Source organism: Oncorhynchus nerka, linkage group LG19 (assembly GCF_034236695.1).
Source record: "Oncorhynchus nerka isolate Pitt River linkage group LG19, Oner_Uvic_2.0, whole genome shotgun sequence".
Taxonomy (NCBI): Eukaryota; Metazoa; Chordata; class Actinopteri; order Salmoniformes; family Salmonidae; genus Oncorhynchus; species Oncorhynchus nerka.
Genome location: NC_088414.1, coordinates 37,381,511 through 37,401,648, shown reverse-complemented (window position 1 = coordinate 37,401,648; position 20,138 = coordinate 37,381,511). Strand labels below are relative to the sequence as shown.

Genomic DNA, 20,138 nt, shown 5'->3' with positions numbered 1-20,138 from the left:
ATAAAGATATAAAACTGTATTTTTTTGTGAAGAATCAACAACAAGTGGGACACAATCATTAAGTGGAAAGACATTTATTGGATATTATTGGGTATGAAAGTTTTTTTGTTTTTTTTGTCAATCGTTTTTATTAGCTGCTTTTGCAGAGGAAATGTGTGCATTGCAATGACTGTGATATGTGGTTGTTTTAACTTTTATCTACCTCATTTTAATGTAAGTCGCTCGACGCTAGTAGATGAGATTGACCAAAATTAAAATGTAATTTATGTGTTGTTTGATTGATTGATTCGTTGTTATGATCTGGCGCCATCTGCTCGTCAACATGTTACGTGCTGACAACTGAACGTTAACGTCAGCCCATGACGAAAAGCGTCATGACGAAAAGCGTCAGTTTAGGCCAATTCAGCTCCTCCCACACTTAGTTTCCACTAGATAACACAGACACAAAGTAAACCTGGGCTGTGTCGTAAAAGTGTATGACACTTTTTTTTTTTCTTAATTATCTGACTTGCCTAGTTAAATAAATAAAAAATGTAAATCAATATGCTTTACTAGTGCAGGCAGGTAAGATGCCTTGGATATATAACTAATGTTATTAGCTTATGGGGTAGTAGGAAAGTCTTTGAGGTTGACCATCTCGCTGCTAATTTAAGGGTAGTATGTGGTTAATGTTGGGGTTACATTTTAAGAAGTGAAAATTGTATTTAAAAATGGGCGGGGTTTATGACTTTGTGGCTGTGGTAACTAGTGACGACTCATTCTCTTCTAATGTCAGTCAGAGAATGATTTTCTCTGCTCCGAAATCTGCAGAATAGAAAGCGTATGTTGTCGGTCAGCCTGGAAGAAAATTCAACGAGCCTACCTTGTCATGAGTGTTTTCTGTCGCTTACTCTCGAGAGGACTTCTCTGCGGACGGGCAACATGTCGGTTTGTAACCGGACAGCAGGATTTCAGCGGTGGAGTGCTGCGGATGACTCGGGCGGTTGGCTCGACCAGGTAACGTTAAATGCCCTCTACTTGCTACAGTCCAGGCTAATAAATTGACAGCGAGTTCACTTTCTAGCTAGCTATCTTCTTTAGCTACGTAACGTTCATGTAAATGCACCGAATAACAACATTATATGAGAAATTGGTTATCCTCGATCTTTATTTGTGTATGTTTGTGTTATTTAGGGGTAGCTAGGGTATTTTATTTAGATGGATAGCTAATGGTAGTTAGCTAACTAACGTTAGCAGTACACTTGGTTGTGGACTAAATTAATATATTTCTACATTTTTTCTTGTATGATAAGCAATGTGTGCCCATCCGATGTTGCTTGCATTTATTGTATTGTGTGTTGCCAAATCTAAAGCCCAATATTTTACTAGCAGTTTATCTAGCTAGCTAACCAGCTAGGCCAGCATTCCAACAATGACCCCGGCCCTACTCAGTGTTTAACTGTCCTAGGTTAGCAATGTAACGTTATGGTAAAGCAGTTACATCGTTGAATGAGAATATCATGTTGACACAGTAAGTTACTTGTTTTGTTAACTACATTTATTAGCCGAATTCATTACCAAGGTTACGTTAACAATTCATTAACGTCATTGTCTCTTTCCTCTGTTGCACCCCTGTGAAGATAGTTATTTTATTATCAAATACACGACATGACCGAAAGTATGTGGACATCTGCTCGTCGAACATCTCATTCCAAAATCATGGGCATTAATATGGAGTTGATCCCTCCCTTTGCTGCTATAATAGCCTCCACTCTTCTGGGAAGGCTTTCCACTAGATGTTTGGGACTTTCTTCCATTCAGCCACAAAAGTATTAGTGAGGTAGGACACCCACGTTGCTCGCAGTCAGCATTCCAATTCATCCCTAAGGTGTTCGATGGGGTTGAGGTCAGGGTTCTGTGGAGGCCAGTCAAGTTCTTCCACACCGATCTTGACAAACCATTTCTGTATGGACCTCGCTTTGTGCACGGAAGCATTGTCATGCTAAAACAGGAAAGGGCCTTCCCCAAACTGTTGCCACAAAGTTGAAGCACACAATCGTCTAGAATGAAAAGGGCCTTCCCCAAACTGTGTGTGCAGTAGCATCAAGATTTCCCTTCACTGGAACTAAGGGGCTTAGTCCGAATCATGAAATACAGCCCAAGTCCATTATTCCTCCTCCGCCAAACTTTACAGTTGGCTCTATGTATTGGGGCAGGTAGCGTTCTCCTGACAACCACCAAACTCAGATTCATAGCCTGCCAGATAATGAAGCGTGATTTGTCACATGAAATGCTTACTTACAAGCCAACAGTGCAGTTCAAGAAGAGTTAAGAAAATATTTACCAAATAAACTAAAGTAAAAAATAATAAAGAGTAACACAATAAAATAACAATAATGAGGCTATATACAGGGGGCAACGAGTCAATGTGCAGGGGTACAGGTTTGTCGAGGTAATTTGTACATTAAGCCAGAGAACGCGTTTCCACTGCTCCAGAGTCCAATGGCGGCGAGCTTTACACCACTCCAACCGACGCTTGGCATTGTGTATGGTTATCTTAGGCTTCTGTGCAGCTGCTCGGCCATGGAAACCCATTTAATGAAGCTCCCGAAGAACAGTTATTGTGCTGCATCGCTTCCAGAGGCAGTTTTGAAACTCGGTAGTGAGTGTTGCAGCCGAGGACAGACGAGCTATGCGCTTCAGGACTAGACAGTCCCGTTCTGTGAGCTTGTGTGGCCTACCACTTCGCAGCTGAGTCGTTGTTGCTCCTAGACATTTCCACTTCACAATAACAGAGCTTAGTTGACCAGGGCAGAAATTTGACGAACTGACTTGTTGGAAAGGTGACATCCTATGACAGTGCCACATTGATAGTCTTTGAGCTCTTCGGTAAATTCATTCTACTGCAAATGTTTCTCTATGGAGATTGCATGGCTGTGTGCTCGATTTTATACACCTGTCAGCAACTGGTATTGCTGAATTAGCCGAATCCACTAATTTTGAAAGCATTTACATACACAAAAGTATGTTAACTTTAACAATGTGTTATTCTATTGTCTGTTGCAGCCCTGTGAACCTAACCTATGACGTGTTTGACGGGACAGGGGACGGCACCCCCCTGGTGTTCCTCCATGGGCTGTTTGGCAGCAAGTCCAACTTCCACTCTATAGCCAAGTCCCTGGTGCAGAGGACAGGCCGAAAGGTAACGCATAGTCTCACAAGGCAGACAACAGTTTCAGAAATATTACATGGGCGGCAGGTAGCCTGGTGGTTAAGAGCATTGTGCAGGTAACCGAAAGGATGCTAGTTCGAATCCCAGAGGCGACTAGGTGTAAAATTTGGTCAATGTGCTGTTGAGCAAGGAACTTAACTCTTATTGCTCTGAATAAGAGCGACTAAAATGTAAATGTACAATTATTTACCACAAAGAGCAACACATGTTAATGTTAAACTGTAAATCCAGGATGGCTAACACATGAGGTGGGGGGATACACTAGGCTGTATATGCCTTGGTCTCAACATATCTTTCTCTCTAAACAACCGGGTAAATAATACATTCTATACACTAAATTCTGATTTATCTGAAGCCATGTTGATAAGGCTCAGTTATTCTCTCACATACAGCCAGTTATGCACAACTCGGGTCTTCGAGGGTGGCTGTTTTATTCATGCTTTCTATTTGTTGAGGGTTGTGAAACCAGATATGTGTTACAATCAGTGACCGTAATGCAGTTAAGTGCCAGTGAGAAATGAATACCAGCAGGATTATGGCCTGTACCCTCCTCCCACCCTACTCTCCCTCTCCTCTCATCCTACTTTCCCTCTCCTCTCACCCTACTCTCCCTCTCCTCTCACCCTACTCTCCCTCTCCTCTCACCCTACTCTCCCTCTCCTCTCACCCTACTCTCCCTCTCCTCTCACCCTACTCTCCCTCTCCTCTCACCCTACTCTCCCTCTCCTCCCACCCTACTTTCCCTCTACGCCCACCCTACTCTCCCTCTCCTCTCATCCTACTCTCCCTCTCCTCTCACCCCAATGAATCCCTACTGTCCTTCCTTTCAATGAGTGATCACGAAGGACTGAACTGTAGTCTTCTATCTAGCCTATAGCCCTGTGCCTTCCCTCTTCTCCTCCTCTCCACCCCTCCCTAGTGTCCTAACTGTCCTTTGTCCAGTCAGGTGCTGACGGTCGACGCCCGTAACCACGGTACCAGCACACACAGCACCGATCTGACCTATGAGGCGATGACCAATGACTTGACGCACTTGCTCGCCCAGCTGCACATCGGGAAGTGCGTCCTGATTGGCCACAGCATGGGGGGCAAGGTCGCCATGACTACAGCCCTGTCGCAGGTGAACAAACGAACGACCCCGGAACATCAATATGAATCCTTACTACACTGTGGTCTCTGTGCCGCTTGAAGCTGCACTAATTACATTAGAAACCTGCAATAATTACTGCTGCACTGTACCATGGGAAAGTGACTGCCCATCTCGCCTTACTTCCTTACAGTCCCAATACTTTTTTTGAATGCATTTTTAGATTATATCATCAAATTCACGAAAACGCAGGCACAAGTAGTCAGACCCCTTTTTTTACGTTACAGCCTTATTCCTCATCAATCTACACACGGTACCTCATACTGACAAAGCAAAACTACATTTGCAAACATTTCTAAAAATCTATTTTCTTTTATGCAAAAAAAATTAAATGCACATTTACATAAATATTCAGATGCTTTACTCAGTTCGCTGAAGCAACTTTGGCAGCGATTTAAAGTCTCGAGTCTTCTTGGGTATGACACTATAAGCTTGGCACACCTGTATTTGGAGAGTTTCTCCCGTTCTTCTCTGCACATCCTCTCAAGCTCTGTCAGGTTGGATGGGGAGAGTCGCTACACAACTATTTTCAGGGCTCTCCAGAGATGTTCGATCGGGTTCAAATCCGGGCTCTGGCTGGGCCACACATGGACATTCAGAGACTTGTTCCGAAGCCACTCCTGCATTCTCTTAGAAGATGATCTTTCTGAGGTCCTGAGCACTTTGGAGCAGGTTTCATCAAGGATCTCTTTGTACTTTGCTCCGTTCATCTTTCCCTCGATCCTGACTAGTCTCCCAGTCCCTGCCGCTGAAAAACAACTTCACAGCATGATGCTGCCACCACCATGCTTCACCATAGGGATGGTGCCACGTTTCCTCCAGACGTGACGCTTGGCATTCAGGCTAAAGAGTTACATTTTGATTTCATCAGACCAGAGAATCTTGTTTCTCGTGGTCGGAGTCCTTTAGGTGCCTTTTGGCAAACTCCAAGCAGCCTGTCATGTGCCTTTTACTGAAGAGTGGCTTCCGTCTGGCCACTCTACCATAAAGGCTTGATTGGTGGAGTGCTGCAGAGATGTTTGTCTTTCTGGAAGTTTCTCCCATCTCCACAGAGGAACTCTGGAGCTCTGTCAGTGATCATCAGGTTTTTGGTCACCTCCCTGACGAAGGCCCTTCTCCCCTGATTGCTCAGTTTGGCCGGGCAGCCAGCACTAGGAAGAGTCTTGGTGATTCAAAACTTCTTCCATTTAAGAATTATGGAGGCCACTGTTTTCATGGGAACCTTCAATGCTGCAGAAATGTTTTGGTACCCTTCCCCAGATCTGTCTCGGAGCTCTATGGACAATTCCTTCAACCTCATGGCTTGGTTTTTGCACTGTCAACTGTGGGACTTTTATATAGACAGGTGTGTACCTTTCTAAATTTGAGTCTCATAGCAATGGGTCTAAATACTTATGTAAATAATGTATTTTTGTTTGATTTAAGTTTGCAAAAATGTCTAAACCTGTTTTCGTTTTGTCATTATGGGGTGTTAATTGTGGAAACACAACCAATTTTAGAGTAAGGCTGTAACGTAACAATGTTGGGATAAAGTCTGTATGAATACTCTCCAAATTCACTGTATACGGTATATAATGATATTCATATTCGTGGGTTAATTTACTTCTACTCTACGCCTCTTAAGAAGATTTTAGAAACTGAAGTGGTCACACTTCCCATTGTATAGGGGGGGCAGAACTCTTTTTTTTTTTTTTCCAGTTCTCATTTCCTCTGCTCTTCTACCTCTTCTCTCTCCCTCCTTCTACCTGTCTCTTCATCGCTCTACCCCTCCCCTCAATCACCCCCTTCTCCTTCCTTTCCTCATATCTCACCGGTAGCCTGGCCTGGTGGAGAGGTTGGTGGTGGTGGACATCAGTCCAGCCCAGACCACCACCCGTACCAACTTCCACTCCTACATCCAGGCCATGAAGGATGTGAAGATCTCTAGCGACATCCCTCGCTCGACCGCCCGCCGCATGGCCGAGGACCAGCTACGCAAACTGGTCAAGGTTAGGGCAAGCTCCTCACTGGCTATCACTACTGTTATTACCACCAGGGTTCACACTACTGTTATTCACATCAGAGCTGTGTTTGAATACCCATACTGTATACTACATACTTAATGACTATATATTATTAGTTCATTTTCGTATATTGTAAACTTATCCTTTCAGTTGGGCGTACTAGCGCTACGCCTGTCTACCTGATGTTGATTGTTGCTATGAAACCTCTTGCTAGCTTGTCTAGCTAGTAATATATTACTCTAACATCTTATGACTTTGGGCGTGTTTGTTAATTCAATCTGGAGTGCCAGCGTGCGCTCTGGGCGTTTGTAAATTCAGAGTTTTGTTCTCTGAGCGTTCAGAGCGCACGCTGGACAATCTGGCCGAGGAGTAGGGTTGATCCCAGCTTTCTGGCACAATCAGACTCGAGTGCTCTGAAATCGGAGTAGATAGCCAGAGTGAATTTACGAATGCACTGAATTAACAATGTCCATTGAACGCACAACAGCTATCCCGCTTAGCTAAGAATGACGTGAATAATCAAGTCGAGAAATGTTGGATAGTTAGCATGTTGTTAATATACTTGCAAGTTTGACGTATTGGTAGCCAACTAACATTAGGTAGCAAGCTAACATATGGTACATACTGCTGTAATATGTTATGCGGTCTGTAAAGGACAGTAGCTAACAAATTGTCAGTCAACATAACTTGGAATGTATTTGAAAAGTTATTAATTTACTAAATTGCTCAACATTTGTTGTAATTGGTTAAAGCAATGAATTTGTATCCGTTCTCATTGAACTTGGGCTGCATATTTTCTGCCATTTTCTTCCAATTTGAAAAGGTTTGTGAAGCCACGCCCATTTTCGGAAGAATTGCATTATGCGCCCTAAAAGCACGGAAATAGTGTCCACTGCTTGTATACTTAGTATTTTGGCGAATGTAGTACGACATCCGGGAACTTTTGGCATACTAACTATATCCATACTATGACCAATAAGCATAGTACATACAGTTGAAGTCGGAAGTTTACATACACTTAGGTTGGAGTCATTAAAACTCATTTTCAACCACTCCACAATTGTCTTGTTAACAAACTATAGTTTTGGCAAGTCAGTTAGGACATCTACTTTGTGCATGACACAAGTCATTTTTCCAATAATTGTTTACAAACGCTAAGTTGACTGTGCCTTTAAACAGCTTGGAAAATTCCAGAACATGATGTCGTGACTTTAGACTTTAGAAGCTTCTGATAGGCTATTTGAGTCAATTGGACGTGTACTTGTGGATGTATATCAAGGCCTACCTTCAAACTCAATGCCTCTTTGCTTGACATCATGGGAAAATCAAGTCAGCCATGTCCCCCCTCAAAAAATTGTAGACCTCCACGCGTCTGGTTCATTCTTGGGAGCAATTTCCAAACGCCTGAAGGTACCACGCGTACTGTTTGTACAGATGAACAAGTAAACACCATGGGACCACAGCCGCCATACCGCTCAGGAAGGAGACGCGTTCTGTATCCTAGAGATGAACGTACTTTGGTGCGAAAAGTGCAAATCAATCACAGAACAACAGCAAAGGACCTTGTGAAGATGCTGGAGGAAACGGGTACAAAAGTATCTATATCCACAGTAAAACAAGTCTTATATCGACATGACCTGAAAGGCCGCTCATCAAGGAAGAAGCCATTGCTCCAAAAACACCATTAAAAAAGCCAGACTACGGTTTGCAACTGCACATGGGGACAAAGACCGTACTTTTTGGAGAAATGTCCTCTGGTCTGATGATACAAAAGTAGAACTGTTTGGCCATAATGTTATGTTTGGAGGAGAAAGGGCGAGGCTTGCAAGCTGAAGAACACCATCCCAATGCTGAAGCACGGGGGTGGCAAGCATCATGTTGTGGGCGTGCTTTGCTGCAGGAGGGACTGGTGCACTTCACAGAATAGATGGCATCATGAGGGAGGGAAATGATGTGGATATATTGAAGCAGCATCTCTAGACATCAGTCAGGAAGTTTAAGCTTGATCACAAATGGGTCTTCCAAATGGACAATGACCTAAAGCATACTTCCCAAATTGTAGCAAAATGGCTTAAGGACAACAAAGTCAAGGTACTGGAGTGGCCATCACAAATCCCTAATCTCAATCTCATAGAAAATTTGTGGGCAGAACTGAAACGTGTGCGAGCAAGGAGGTCTACAAACCTGACTCTGTTAGACCAGCTCTGTCAGAAGGAATGGAAGGCTACCCGACACGTTTGACCCAATTTAAACAATTTCAAGGCAATGCTACCAAATACTAATTGAGTGCATGTAAACTTCTGACCCACTGGGAATCTAATGAAAGAAAGAAATCATTCTGTCTACTATTATTCTGACATTTCACATTCTTAAAATAAAGTGATGATCCTAATTGACCTAAAATATGGAATTTTTACTAGGTTTAAATGTCAGGAATTGTGAAACTGAGTTTAAATGTATTTGGCTAAGGTGTATGTAAACTTCTGACTTCAACTGTATGTGACAGTAGAGTAGTGGCCTGAGGGAACACAATGTGTTATGAAATGTAGTGTCTGGTAATATTTTAAGTTTTGTATATAACTACCTTATGTTAATGGAACCCATAAGGCAGCAGCTAATAGGGATCCTTAATAAATACAAGTATTACTGCTAATACCACCCAGGGTTCACACTACCTGTCACTGTCATCTCACTACAACTGTAGCAACCCAATCGTCTGACAGCTGAAAGGCTATGTAATTGAACATACAACTACTGTAATGACGTAGCGAATGTAAAACATAATAAATCAAATCAAATTTATTTATATAGCCCTTCGTACATCAGCTGATATCTCAAAGTGCTGTACAGAAACCCAGCCTAAAACCCCAAACAGCAAGCAATGCAGGTGTAGAAGCACGGTGGCTAGGAAAAACTCTCTAGAAAGGCCAAAAATTTGGAAGAAACCTAGAGAGGAACCAGGCTATGTGGGGTGGCCAGTCCTCTTCTGGCTGTGCCGGGTGGAGATTATAACAGAACATGGCCAAGATGTTCAAATGTTCATAAATGACCAGCATGAATAATAAGGCAGAACAGTTGAAACTGGAGCAGCAGCACAGTCGGGTGGAAGTTGAAACTGGAACAGCAGCATGGCCAGGTGGACTGGGGACAGCAAGGAGTCATCATGTCAGGTAGTCCTGGGGCATGGTCCTAGGGCTCAGGTCCTCCGAGAGAGAGAAAGAAAGAGAGAAGGAGAGAATTAGAGAACGCACACTTAGATTCACACAGGACACCGAATAGGACAGGAGAAGTACTCCAGATATAACAAACTGACCCCAGCCCCCCGACACATAAACTACTGCAGCATAAATACTGGAGGCTGAGACAGGAGGGGTCAGGAGACACTGTGGCCCCATCCGAGGACACCCCCGGACAGGGCCAAACAGGAAGGATATAACCCCACCCACTTTGCCAAAGCACAGCCCCCACACCACTAGAGGGATATCTTCAACCACCAACTTACCATCCTGAGACAAGGCTGAGTATAGCCCAGCCCCTGTAATAGGGTTAGAGGCAGAGAATCCCAGTGGAAAGAGGGGAACCGGCCAAGCAGAGACAGCAAGGGCGGTTCGTTGCTCCAGAGCTTTTCCGTTCACCTTCCCACTCCTGGGCCAGACTACACTCAATCATATGACCCACTGAAGAGATGAGTCTTCAGTAAAGACTAAAAGGTTGAGACCGAGTTTGCGTCTCTGACATGGGTAGGCAGACCGTTCCATAAAAGCTCTATAGGAGAAAGCCCTGCCTCCAGCTGTTTGCTTAGAAATTCTAGGGACAATTAGGAGGCCTGCGTCTTGTGACCGTAGCGTACGTGTAGGTATGTACGGCAGGACCAAATCAGAGAGATAGGTAGGAGCAAGCCCATGTAATGCTTTGTAGGTTAGCAGTAAAACCTTGAAATCAGCCCTTGCTTTGACAGGAAGCCAGTGTAGAGAGGCTAGCACTGGAGTAATATGATCAAATTTTTTGGTTCTAGTCAGGATTCTAGCAGCCGTATTTAGCACTAACTGAAGTTTATTTAGTGCTTTATCCGGGTAGCCGGAAAATAGAGCATTGCAGTAGTCTAACCTAGAAGTGACAAAAGCATGGATTAATTTTTCTGCATAATTTTTGGACAAAGTTTCTGATTTTTGCAATGTTACGTAGATGGAAAAAAGCTGTCCTCGAAATGGTCTTGATATGTTCTTCAAAAGAGAGATCAGGGTCCAGAGTAACGCCGATGTTCTTCAGTTTTATTTGAGACGACTGTACAACCATTAAGATTAATTGTCAGATTCAACAGAAGATCTCTTTGTTTCTTGGGACCTAGAACAAGCATCTCTGTTTTGTCCGAGTTTAAAAGTAGAAAGTTTGCAGCCATCCACTTCCTTATGTCTGAAACACATGCTTCTAGCGAGGGCAATTTTGGGGCTTCACCATGTTTCATTGAAATGTACAGCTGTGTGTCATCCGCATAGCAGTGGAAGTTTACATTATGTTTTCGAATAACATCCCCAAGAGGTAAAATATATAGTGAAAACAATAGTGGTCCTAAAACGGAACCTTGAGGAACACCGAAATTTACAGTTGATTTGTCAGAGGACAAACCATTCACAGAGACAAACTGATATCTTTCCGACAGATCAGATCTAAACCAGGCCAGAACATGTCCGTGTAGACCAATTTGGGTTTCCAATCTCTCCAAAAGAATGTGGTGATCGATGGTATCAAAAGCAGCACTAAGGTCTAGGAGCACGAGGACAGATGCAGAGCCTCGGTCCGATGCCATTAAAATGTCATTTACCACCTTCACAAGTGCCGTCTCAGTGCTATGATGGGGTCTAAAACCAGACTGAAGCATTTCGTATACATTGTTTGTCTTCAGGAAGGCAGTGAGTTGCTGCACAACAGCCTTCTCTAAAAAAAATTGAGAGGAATGGAAGATTCGATATAGGCCGATAGTTTTTTAAATATTTTCTGGGTCAAGGTTTGGCTTTTTCAAGAGAGGCTTTATTACTGCCACTTTTAGTGAGTTTGGTACACATCCAGTGGATAGAGAGCCGTTTATTATGTTCAACATAGGAGGGCCAAGCACAGGAAGCAGCTCTTTCAGTAGTTTAGTTGGAATAGGGTCCAGTATGCAGCTTGAAGGTTTAGAGGCCATGATTATTTTCTTCATTGTGTCAAGAGCTATAGTACTAAAACACTTGAGCGTCTCTCTTGATCCTAGGTCCTGGCAGAGTTGTGCAGACTCAGGACAACTGAGGTTTGGAGGAATACGCAGGTTTAAAGAGGAGTCTGTAATTTGCTTTCTAATAATCATAATCTTTTCCTCAAAGAAGTTCATGAATTTATCACTGCTAAAGTGAAAGTCATCCTCTCTTGGGGAATGCTGCTTTTTAGTTAGCTTTGCGACAGTATCAAAAAGGAATTTCGGATTGTTCTTATTTTCCTCAATTAAGTTAGAAAAATAGGATGATCGAGCAGCAGTAAGGGCTCTTCGGTACTGCACGGTACCGTCCTTCCAAGCTAGTCGGAAGACTTCCAGTTTGGTGTGGCGCCATTTCCGTTCCAATTTTCTGGAAGCTTGCTTCAGAGCTCGGGTATTTTCTGTGTACCAGGGAGCTAGTTTCTTATGACAATTTTTTTTTTTAGTTTTTAGGGGTGCAACTGCATCTAGGGTATTGCGCAAGGTTAAATTGAGATCCTCAGTTAGGTGGTTAACTGATTTTTGTCCTCTGGCGTCCTTGGGTAGGCAGAGGGAGTCTAGAAGGGCATCAAGGAATCTTTGTGTTGTCTGTGAATTTATAGCACAACTTTTGATGTTCCTTGGTTGGGGTCTGAGCAGATTATTTGTTGCAATTGCAAACGTGACTGTGACAGTGAGTGGGTCCAGAGACATGTTGGACAAAACCCACTGAGTCGATGATGGCTCCGAAAGCCTTTTGGAGTGGGTCTGTGGACTTTTCCATGTGAATATTAAAGTCACCAAAGATTAGAATATTATCTGCTATGACTACAAGGTCCGATAGGAATTCAGGGAACTCAGTGAGAAACGCTGTATATGGCCCAGGAGGCCTGTAAACAGTAGCTATAAAAAGTGATTGAGTAGGCTGCATCGATTTCATGACTAGAAGCTCAAAAGACGAAAACGTCATTTTTTTTTTTTTTTTGTAAATTGAAATTTGCTATCGTAAATGTTAGCAACACCTCCGCCTTTGCGGGATGCACGGGGGATATGGTAATACCATTTTATTGCCCAAATGCAATTCCAGTAAATTATGCAAATTAACCTATAGACCGATCAGCATGACCAGTTAAATCGGTTAGCTGCCAAAAATACATTTAACTGTTAACATCCCTGGTCTTTGGAGACTGAATGAATGAATGAATGCATTGTGAAACCAAATGGATATAAAGCAGTCTTCAATTGGTTGTTGACTAATCCCCAAGCACCATCTAAAGGGCTTTGGAATTGAGTAAAAAGCATTATTATATATTGTAATTGCAGCCCATTTGAAATGCCTTTTCTTTTGAAACCAAAGAGAAGGCATTTGGAGGACATAACCCGGTGATAGTTTGTTTAGTAATGGTGTGGTTCCTTCCTGTGTTCAGGAGCGCTCAGTGCGCCAGTTCCTGCTGACCAACCTGGTGGAGCAGAACGGACACTACGCCTGGAGAGTCAATCTGGACGCCATTGCCGCACACCTTGATGACATCATGAGCTTCCCTACCTTCGAAACCACATACGAGGGCCCCACCCTCTTCCTGGGCGGAGCCAGTTCTGCCTACATCAGGTATAAGATTTAATCTGTTACACCAATGACAGCTATTAAAAACTGTATAAGACTGTTTTGTATTATTTCTATGATTTGGTGTCTTCTGTTTCCCTACTTTGACTCTTCTCTCTTCCATCTTTTGTCTCTCCCTCCTTTCTCTCCCTCCTCTCTCGCTCTGCTTTCTCGCTCTGCTTTCTCGCTCTGCTTTCTCGCTCTGCTTTCTCGCTCTGCTTTCTCGCTCTGCTTTCTCGCTCTGCTTTCTCGCTCTGCTTTCTCGCTCTGCTCTCTCGCTCTGCTCTCTCGCTCTGCTCTCTCGCTCTGCTCTCTCGCTCTGCTCTCTCCCTCTTCGCTCTGCTCTCTCTCTCGCTCTCTCCCTCCTCGCTCCCTCTCAGTTCTGAGGACTATCCAGAGATCCAGCGGTTGTTCCCATGTGCAGACATCCAGTACATCCCAGACGCCAGCCACTGGATCCACGCAGACAAACCCCTGGACTTCATCAGCTCCATCAGCTCCTTCCTGCAGCCCTAACCTACCCTCTCCACCCACCACCACCTAATTACAAATCCTACCCTGCTCCAACCCTGTTCACCCACCTAATTACAAATCCTACCCTGCTCCAACCCTGTTCACCCACCTAATTACAAATCCTACCCTGCTCCAACCCTCTCCATCCACCACCACCTAATTACTAATCCTACCCTGCTCCAACCCTGTTCACCCACCTAATTACTAATCCTAGCCTGCTCCAACCCTCTCCACCCACCACCAGCTAATTACTAATCCTACCCTTCTCCAACCCTCTCCACCACCTACTTACTAATCCTATCCTGCTCCAACCCTCTCCACCCACCACCACCTAATGACTACTCCTACCCTGCTTACAACCCTCTCCACCCTCCACCACCTAATTACTAATCCTACCCTGCTACAACCCTGTCCACCCACCTAATTACTAATCCTACCCTGCTCCAACCCTCCACCACCTAATTACAGGACAACCGCTGGCCTTTAACATTATTCACACTAATACGGCACAGCACAAAGCCACTGTTATCCAATGGCGGAAAAGAACACGCTCCAAAGGGCATGCTGTGTTGCGAAGGCTCTGTGGGTGTTGGTCACTGCTGTTGCCTGCACTCGTCAAAGTTCAAATAATTGTTTGACCTTTCAAACGTATGTGCGTGGTGTTCTCGCTCTGAGCAAAACGCCTTGTGCGAATAATGTGAAAGGCCTGTTAGGCTCTGCCCACTCACACTGGGGTCCACCTCTTAAAACAGCCAGTAGGTAGAGCTTCAAACCAGAGGAGGCACAGCCATCTTAGTAGACAATGCTAATATTGCTAACCCTGGACCAAACTCACTCTTTCTTTCCATGCTGTTTATCTTGCGCTTAAAGGAGCTGTATGGAATGGAATGTATGGAAAATGACCTTAATTTATCTATAGTAATAGTGGAATGACAGAGTTTCATCATATTTTGTTCCCCAAAAAAGGTTATTGGTCTCACAAAAAATTGCATTCTAATGGTGCAGCCTTCTTATTGGTCAATAAGACAGACCATCTCTTGTGAATTTGACAACGAGTTACATATAGCTCCTTTAACCGCCATATTGTAATCAAGGATTTGTGTAAATCCTGTATTACCGTACTTAATAGAGATGTAAATATTAAGAAAAGTAGATAGTTGGGTAGTAAGAGGTTGAGATTATATTTAAAGTAGATAGATTGACAGTTTGTTTTTAAATGAGGGAGTGTTTTTAGGTATGAGTTACTAATCCAAAGATCCTCTCGTCATTGTTGCACAGTACCATTCTACTCTAATCAGGTTGATGTAAATCAGCATTGAAGAAAGGCTTTGAGCCATGTCTTATATAGTCTAGTCTGGACATGTTCTGTATGTATGTGGCTACGTCTCAAATGGCACCCTGTATCCCATATAGTGCACTAGTTTAAAGATACACTATTCGGAAACTGCTGTGCCATTTCCTGGTTGCAAAAATTCTAATAGCTTGCCTAATGTCAGTTTGTAACAAACCGGAAAGTATAGTGTGGAGAATCATTGTACCATCTAAACTTCTGTGAAATAATCCATAACCTAAAATATTATATTTTTTAGCTGTTTGAAACTGGTGTTCAAATCTGAAAGTAAAAGATGCAAAAAAAGTAACTTAAGCACGGGGAGCATAGAAATAGCGCACATAGAACAGATCTACCACTTCTTAGACTTGCTTTCAATGAGAGTGACAGATCTATAACTTTAATGTTTATGTGAATTTGGTCAGATCGCCCAAAAATGTACATATTGCAGCTTTAAAAGCAGTGCACTATGTAGGGAATAGGGTGTCATAACAGCCTTAATATAGTGCACTATGTAGGGAATAGGGTGTCATAACAGCCTTAATATAGTGCACTATGTAGTCCAGGGATGTCAAACTCATTCCACTGAGTGCCTAGTGTCTGCAGGTTAAGACCTAGACAACCAGGTGAGTTCCTTACTAATTAATGACCTTAATTCCTCAATCAAGTACAAGGGAGGAGTGGCCCTCCGTGGAACGAGTTTGACACGTGTGACGTAGTGCAACAAGGAAATAGGGTGTCTAATTTGAGACAATGCCTGAGAGACATCGCGATTCTAACCCTACAGTATGGGGAATATGGCATGATCTCTAAAGCAGCCAGACTGTGTCTCTGGGATGGGTAGTCTAGAGGGGTGATTCAGCAGGGAGCTTGGCAGAACAGGAGGGTCGACGATATAGAAATATAATCTCGTTCTGTTGTTGGAACCCTGGTTGATAATGCTGGCCGAGAAGTGAAGCCTGGCCTAAAGACGAGCCAAGCGGAGAGAATGTAAAGCACAGCTAAAGCATTATTTACAAAGCATCTCGGAGTAGGAGTACTGATCTAGGATCAGTGTGCCCCTGTTTTTGCCTGATGTTCGCTACATACTTCAGTCTGACTGCCATCATTAACCAGGCATGCTTCCATCCAACCTTTTTTTTTGAATGCGATTTATAGTACGTGTCGGATTTTAAAAAATGCCACGATAGCCTTGATGGAAAAAGCTAATTGGTCAGTGAACTTTCCAAATGTCTAGCTTATTTTGTTTAGTCTACAAGGTGGGATCTTTTTGTCGTAAAATGTATTATGCGAGAACTGGGGGTCCTTCCATTACGACTCGGGAAAGCATGCAGTTTATTAGGCTTCATATGAAATAAGTTATGAGGAACTTCACATGGTGGTGAAAGTGCAAGGGGATTAGCTTGATGCTGCTTTCCAATAAATATTTAGGGTCTTATTCTCGTGACACGCTGATCGATGTTTGGCTGCCATTTGACAAATAAAAATGATCTTTCTCTTTAGTCCATGATCATTTAATCATTCAGAACAGGTTGATCTTCAAGGCATTCCTCGTCGATCACCAAACATTTCTAAGGAAAATCCAACGTTAAAGGCTGTGATAAAGGCTTGCGCTCCTTTTAAATTCATGTTGGCAAGAGGTGCGCTTGATTTGAGAAGCCCTGCGCACCGGGTAAGCAAAGTTCCCATTTTGAACCATTTCAGTTGTCTAAAAAGTTGAACTGGGGGATCTGTGGCTAAATCGAGTGCGCCTACTTGGGCGGCCAATCTGATATATCAAATCACAATGCCTAAAGAGCTTCCACGACCCCAGGCCATAGCAAAGTTTGATACTAGCCCAACTTTGATGTAATAACTTGTAAAACCATAACCACAGAGAGACTCAAAGAATACAGCAAAGAGCTGCTCTTTTTTAGGAGCGAGTTCATGTTAAAAATATGTATTCAACACTATGCTCCGCTCTGCCTTGCAAGTGCTACACCAACTGATCTATTTTGTAATCAAATCTCAAGGTTTTAAATATTGCCTGGTCAGGCATATAGCCAATATGCTGTGTTAATATATTAGGCCTACTGCACAAACCTCATTCTTACAGGACTGCTTTTATTGGGTTAATGTTCCATTTTCTTAAGTCATGCTTAAAGAATAATAATCCTGAGCGGTATCTCGTGTTGCATTTTGACTGCGAAAGTGATCTTGACTCAAAGGTTGGTGACCACTGATCTGAGCTGTTGACTAAAGTGCACAAGCCAATACCAGAGTGGCCACATTCGCTATATAACGCAACATTTTTTTGTGACAAAAGCATCAGTAGGCCTGGAGTTGAAAGTGCCATGGAAACCCATTTAACCTTTTTATTGGGCATATGTGAATCCGCTAAAGGTATTTTATGTGCACTACGTCATCACGCACGGCCTTTTATCCACAACAAGTCCATTTGATGGAAACTCATCTCTGCAGATTTTTAAAATATTCACATGAAAATCTGTCTCCAATTGAATGGAAACCTAGCTATTGAAGTCGTTTGCGGTGATGTCAGAGGGGTGTTGTACAAAACAATGTAAACAGAGATTGGCTCATCTCTTAACTAATCAAACCTCTGCTTTAACAATGTGTGTGTGTTCTGGCTCTGGCCCAACCCATCTTTTTCTGGGACCAATCAGAACGGTTAGAATGGTTTTCTGTTCTAGAAATCGTTGTGGAAGTACTCAAATTTAGACTCATTGCGATGAAGCAATTAACACCCGTGGGTGTGGTGTAGCACTTGGCTGGAGCAAGGTGCTTGGGTAGCCAGGCAACCGGGGGGGAAGAGTGTATGTGTGTATATATATATATCAGCACTCCTAATCCTACAATGCTTTATGAATACGGGCCCTAATTGTTTTATATTAGAAGTCTGGACTAAAGACAGGACCTCTCAAGCAGAGGGAATGTAAAGTACAACTGCAGCGCTGAACCATAGATTAGGGTGCTGATCTAGGATCAGTTTTTCCTTTTTAGATCATAGTGAATAACGTATGAACAAAGGGTGAACCTGATCCTAGATGAGCACTCATGAATAAGTGCTCTGGTTCTGTCTGAACTGACATGTGGATTTAGCACCTGATGTCAGTGAAGGAACATCTACGGCTCCCCAGAGAGATCAAGGCTGTTGTGTTGCTGTGTGCAATCGCTTTTATACATGGTGTGTTTTGTGTGCGGTATGTTACTAAGCCTGTGGGAATTAGCCAGAAAGGAGAACAAAGTTGTAAAATGATTGTTACCGAATGGAATAAGACATTAAGTGAAAGCACACAGTGTAGCCTAGTGTTAAAGCAGTTTTTTGTTTTTTTGGTATCTTATCCTCAGCTGGGGAAAAAAGGTGTTGCAATTGATGCAAACGCTTAGTAAATCTGACCCGTAGTCTTTGGAATTAATTTCAGTATTTTTTTTGTCGTACTACTAGATTACATGTATTGTAACACGTTTGACCTTTTTTATAGTGTGATGTCATTCAGATGGCTAAATAGCTACCTTTCTATGCCATTTTAAGCGCTAATAAAGCTATATCTTTCCAGGTACTGTATTATCTCCTGTATCTCCCAGGTTAGACTCTACAGCAGAGGGGGTCCTACTCTGGTCCTGGGGAATCTACTGGACCTGCAGGGTTTTGTTCCAGCCCTACACTAACACACTCTGGAGATCCCTAGGACGGTGGGTCCTGACTCTCAACACGAACACCTTATTCAACTAATCAAGTTCCAGACAGAAGACCATGAATAGTTGATTACTTGAAACTGGTGTGTTTAGTGCAGGGTTAGAACAAAAGCCTTCACTCTCTCGGACTGGAGTTGGAAAACCCAATGCTCTACACTACACTGGGTAATATTCTCTACTCTTCTGTGTTGTAAGTGGGCATTTTGTAAAAAATTAACTGTGTACTCTGTTTGTGATAATCTACTAGCGTCTGTTTCAATGGTCATTTATTCAAGTATATGAATCACTTTGACTCTGTAGACGAAGGCTGCATTTACACAGGCAGCCCAATTCTGATATGTCATTTGACCAATCAGATGTTTCGCAAATAATTGGGCAAAAGATCAGAATTGGCCTGCCATGTTTTAGTGTTCATGTGTATGTCAGATATGCTGCAAAAATCTAACTCATATTGTCCTTAATCTTATCAGATTTCCTCTACTGTGGTCGGGTTTGTTCTTCAGTGAAATGTTTTGGTGCTTGTGTGTCTGGGGAAAAGTACAATCAGTGATACTGCAGCTCAGTCTCTGTGTGTTTGTGCCTCTGAGGCTTTTTTTTTGTTTTCGTCTCTTTTTCATCTCTGTCAAATTTGTAACAAGTTTTCCGCAGTTATCCAGCAGCTCTGAGACTGCTCTCCGTGTTGCCAGTTATATTTTATCACAGTAACTCATAGCCCCAAAAGGGTCCTAGTGTGTTTATAATTTTTGTAGTTGAAAGTATTTTGATCAGTTGAAAGTTAAACAAAAAGTGTACTCCATTGGATGCCAGGTTTAAATAACTAAATATATCAGAATGGTTCGTGTTTAACTAGCTTACCCTTGTTTGAACTAAAATAGTTGTAATTCAGTAGCTAGGCAATCTCCTACCAATCATACTCAGACCCTAGGGTTCATATTGGCTTTCTGTTGGTCAAGAATGTGTCTAGGGGAAAGATTTACAGATATTGAACCTGGGTTGATGGGGTTTGCACTTTTGGGACTATTCCATTAACACTGTACAAGCTCAATCAAGCGCACACCTAAAGTATTTGAAATAAAACCAATACTAATTGAACCAATTTAACCCAGGTATGAGGTGAAATTTTTAATTTATTTATGTTCATGTTGAAATTGACAAACTGTAATTTAGTCTATTTTACTATGAGCATGCCTTTTCATCCTCTCGTTCAGTTGTCGATAGGCCTATGCATTTTAACTTTGCCACAGTAACGTTCATTCAATGTCAAATGTTATGTAGTTGTGAGATACATTGGGTGAATAATTGAGAAATATTTAATGATGTATTACTGATGTATATTAAAATTGAAGGGGGAAAAAAACTGTTTATCCCTCATTTTTAGCTGTGTACTTGTATCCTCGACTAGAATAAACAGCACGCTGAGCATTTGGAA

At 42.6% G+C, this 20,138-nt stretch overlaps 1 protein-coding gene across 1 annotated transcript; it reads left to right on the top strand.

Annotated features, from left to right (window-relative positions):
* Positions 1-737: 737 nt before the first annotated feature.
* abhd11 (abhydrolase domain containing 11) lies at positions 738-20,138 on the top strand. The gene is made up of 6 exons (XM_029688853.2): positions 738-996; positions 3,046-3,181; positions 4,158-4,331; positions 6,176-6,346; positions 12,995-13,176; positions 13,551-20,138. The coding sequence occupies exons 1-6, from the start codon at positions 869-871 to the stop codon at positions 13,684-13,686; spliced, it is 927 nt and encodes a 308-aa protein (XP_029544713.1). The 5' UTR covers positions 738-868; the 3' UTR covers positions 13,687-20,138.

What these genes read in the sequence shown, in the direction of transcription:
- abhd11 (XM_029688853.2), top strand. Translation starts at nt 869, where the DNA reads ATGAGTGTTTTCTGTCGCTTACTCTCGAGAGGACTTCTCTGCGGACGG. An exon ending in TGACTACAGCCCTGTCGCAG is followed by an intron (nt 4,332 to 6,175) that starts GTGAACAAACGA and finishes TCTCACCGGTAG; the next exon opens with CCTGGCCTGGTGGAGAGGTT. An exon ending in GCCAGTTCTGCCTACATCAG is followed by an intron (nt 13,177 to 13,550) that starts GTATAAGATTTA and finishes GCTCCCTCTCAG; the next exon opens with TTCTGAGGACTATCCAGAGA.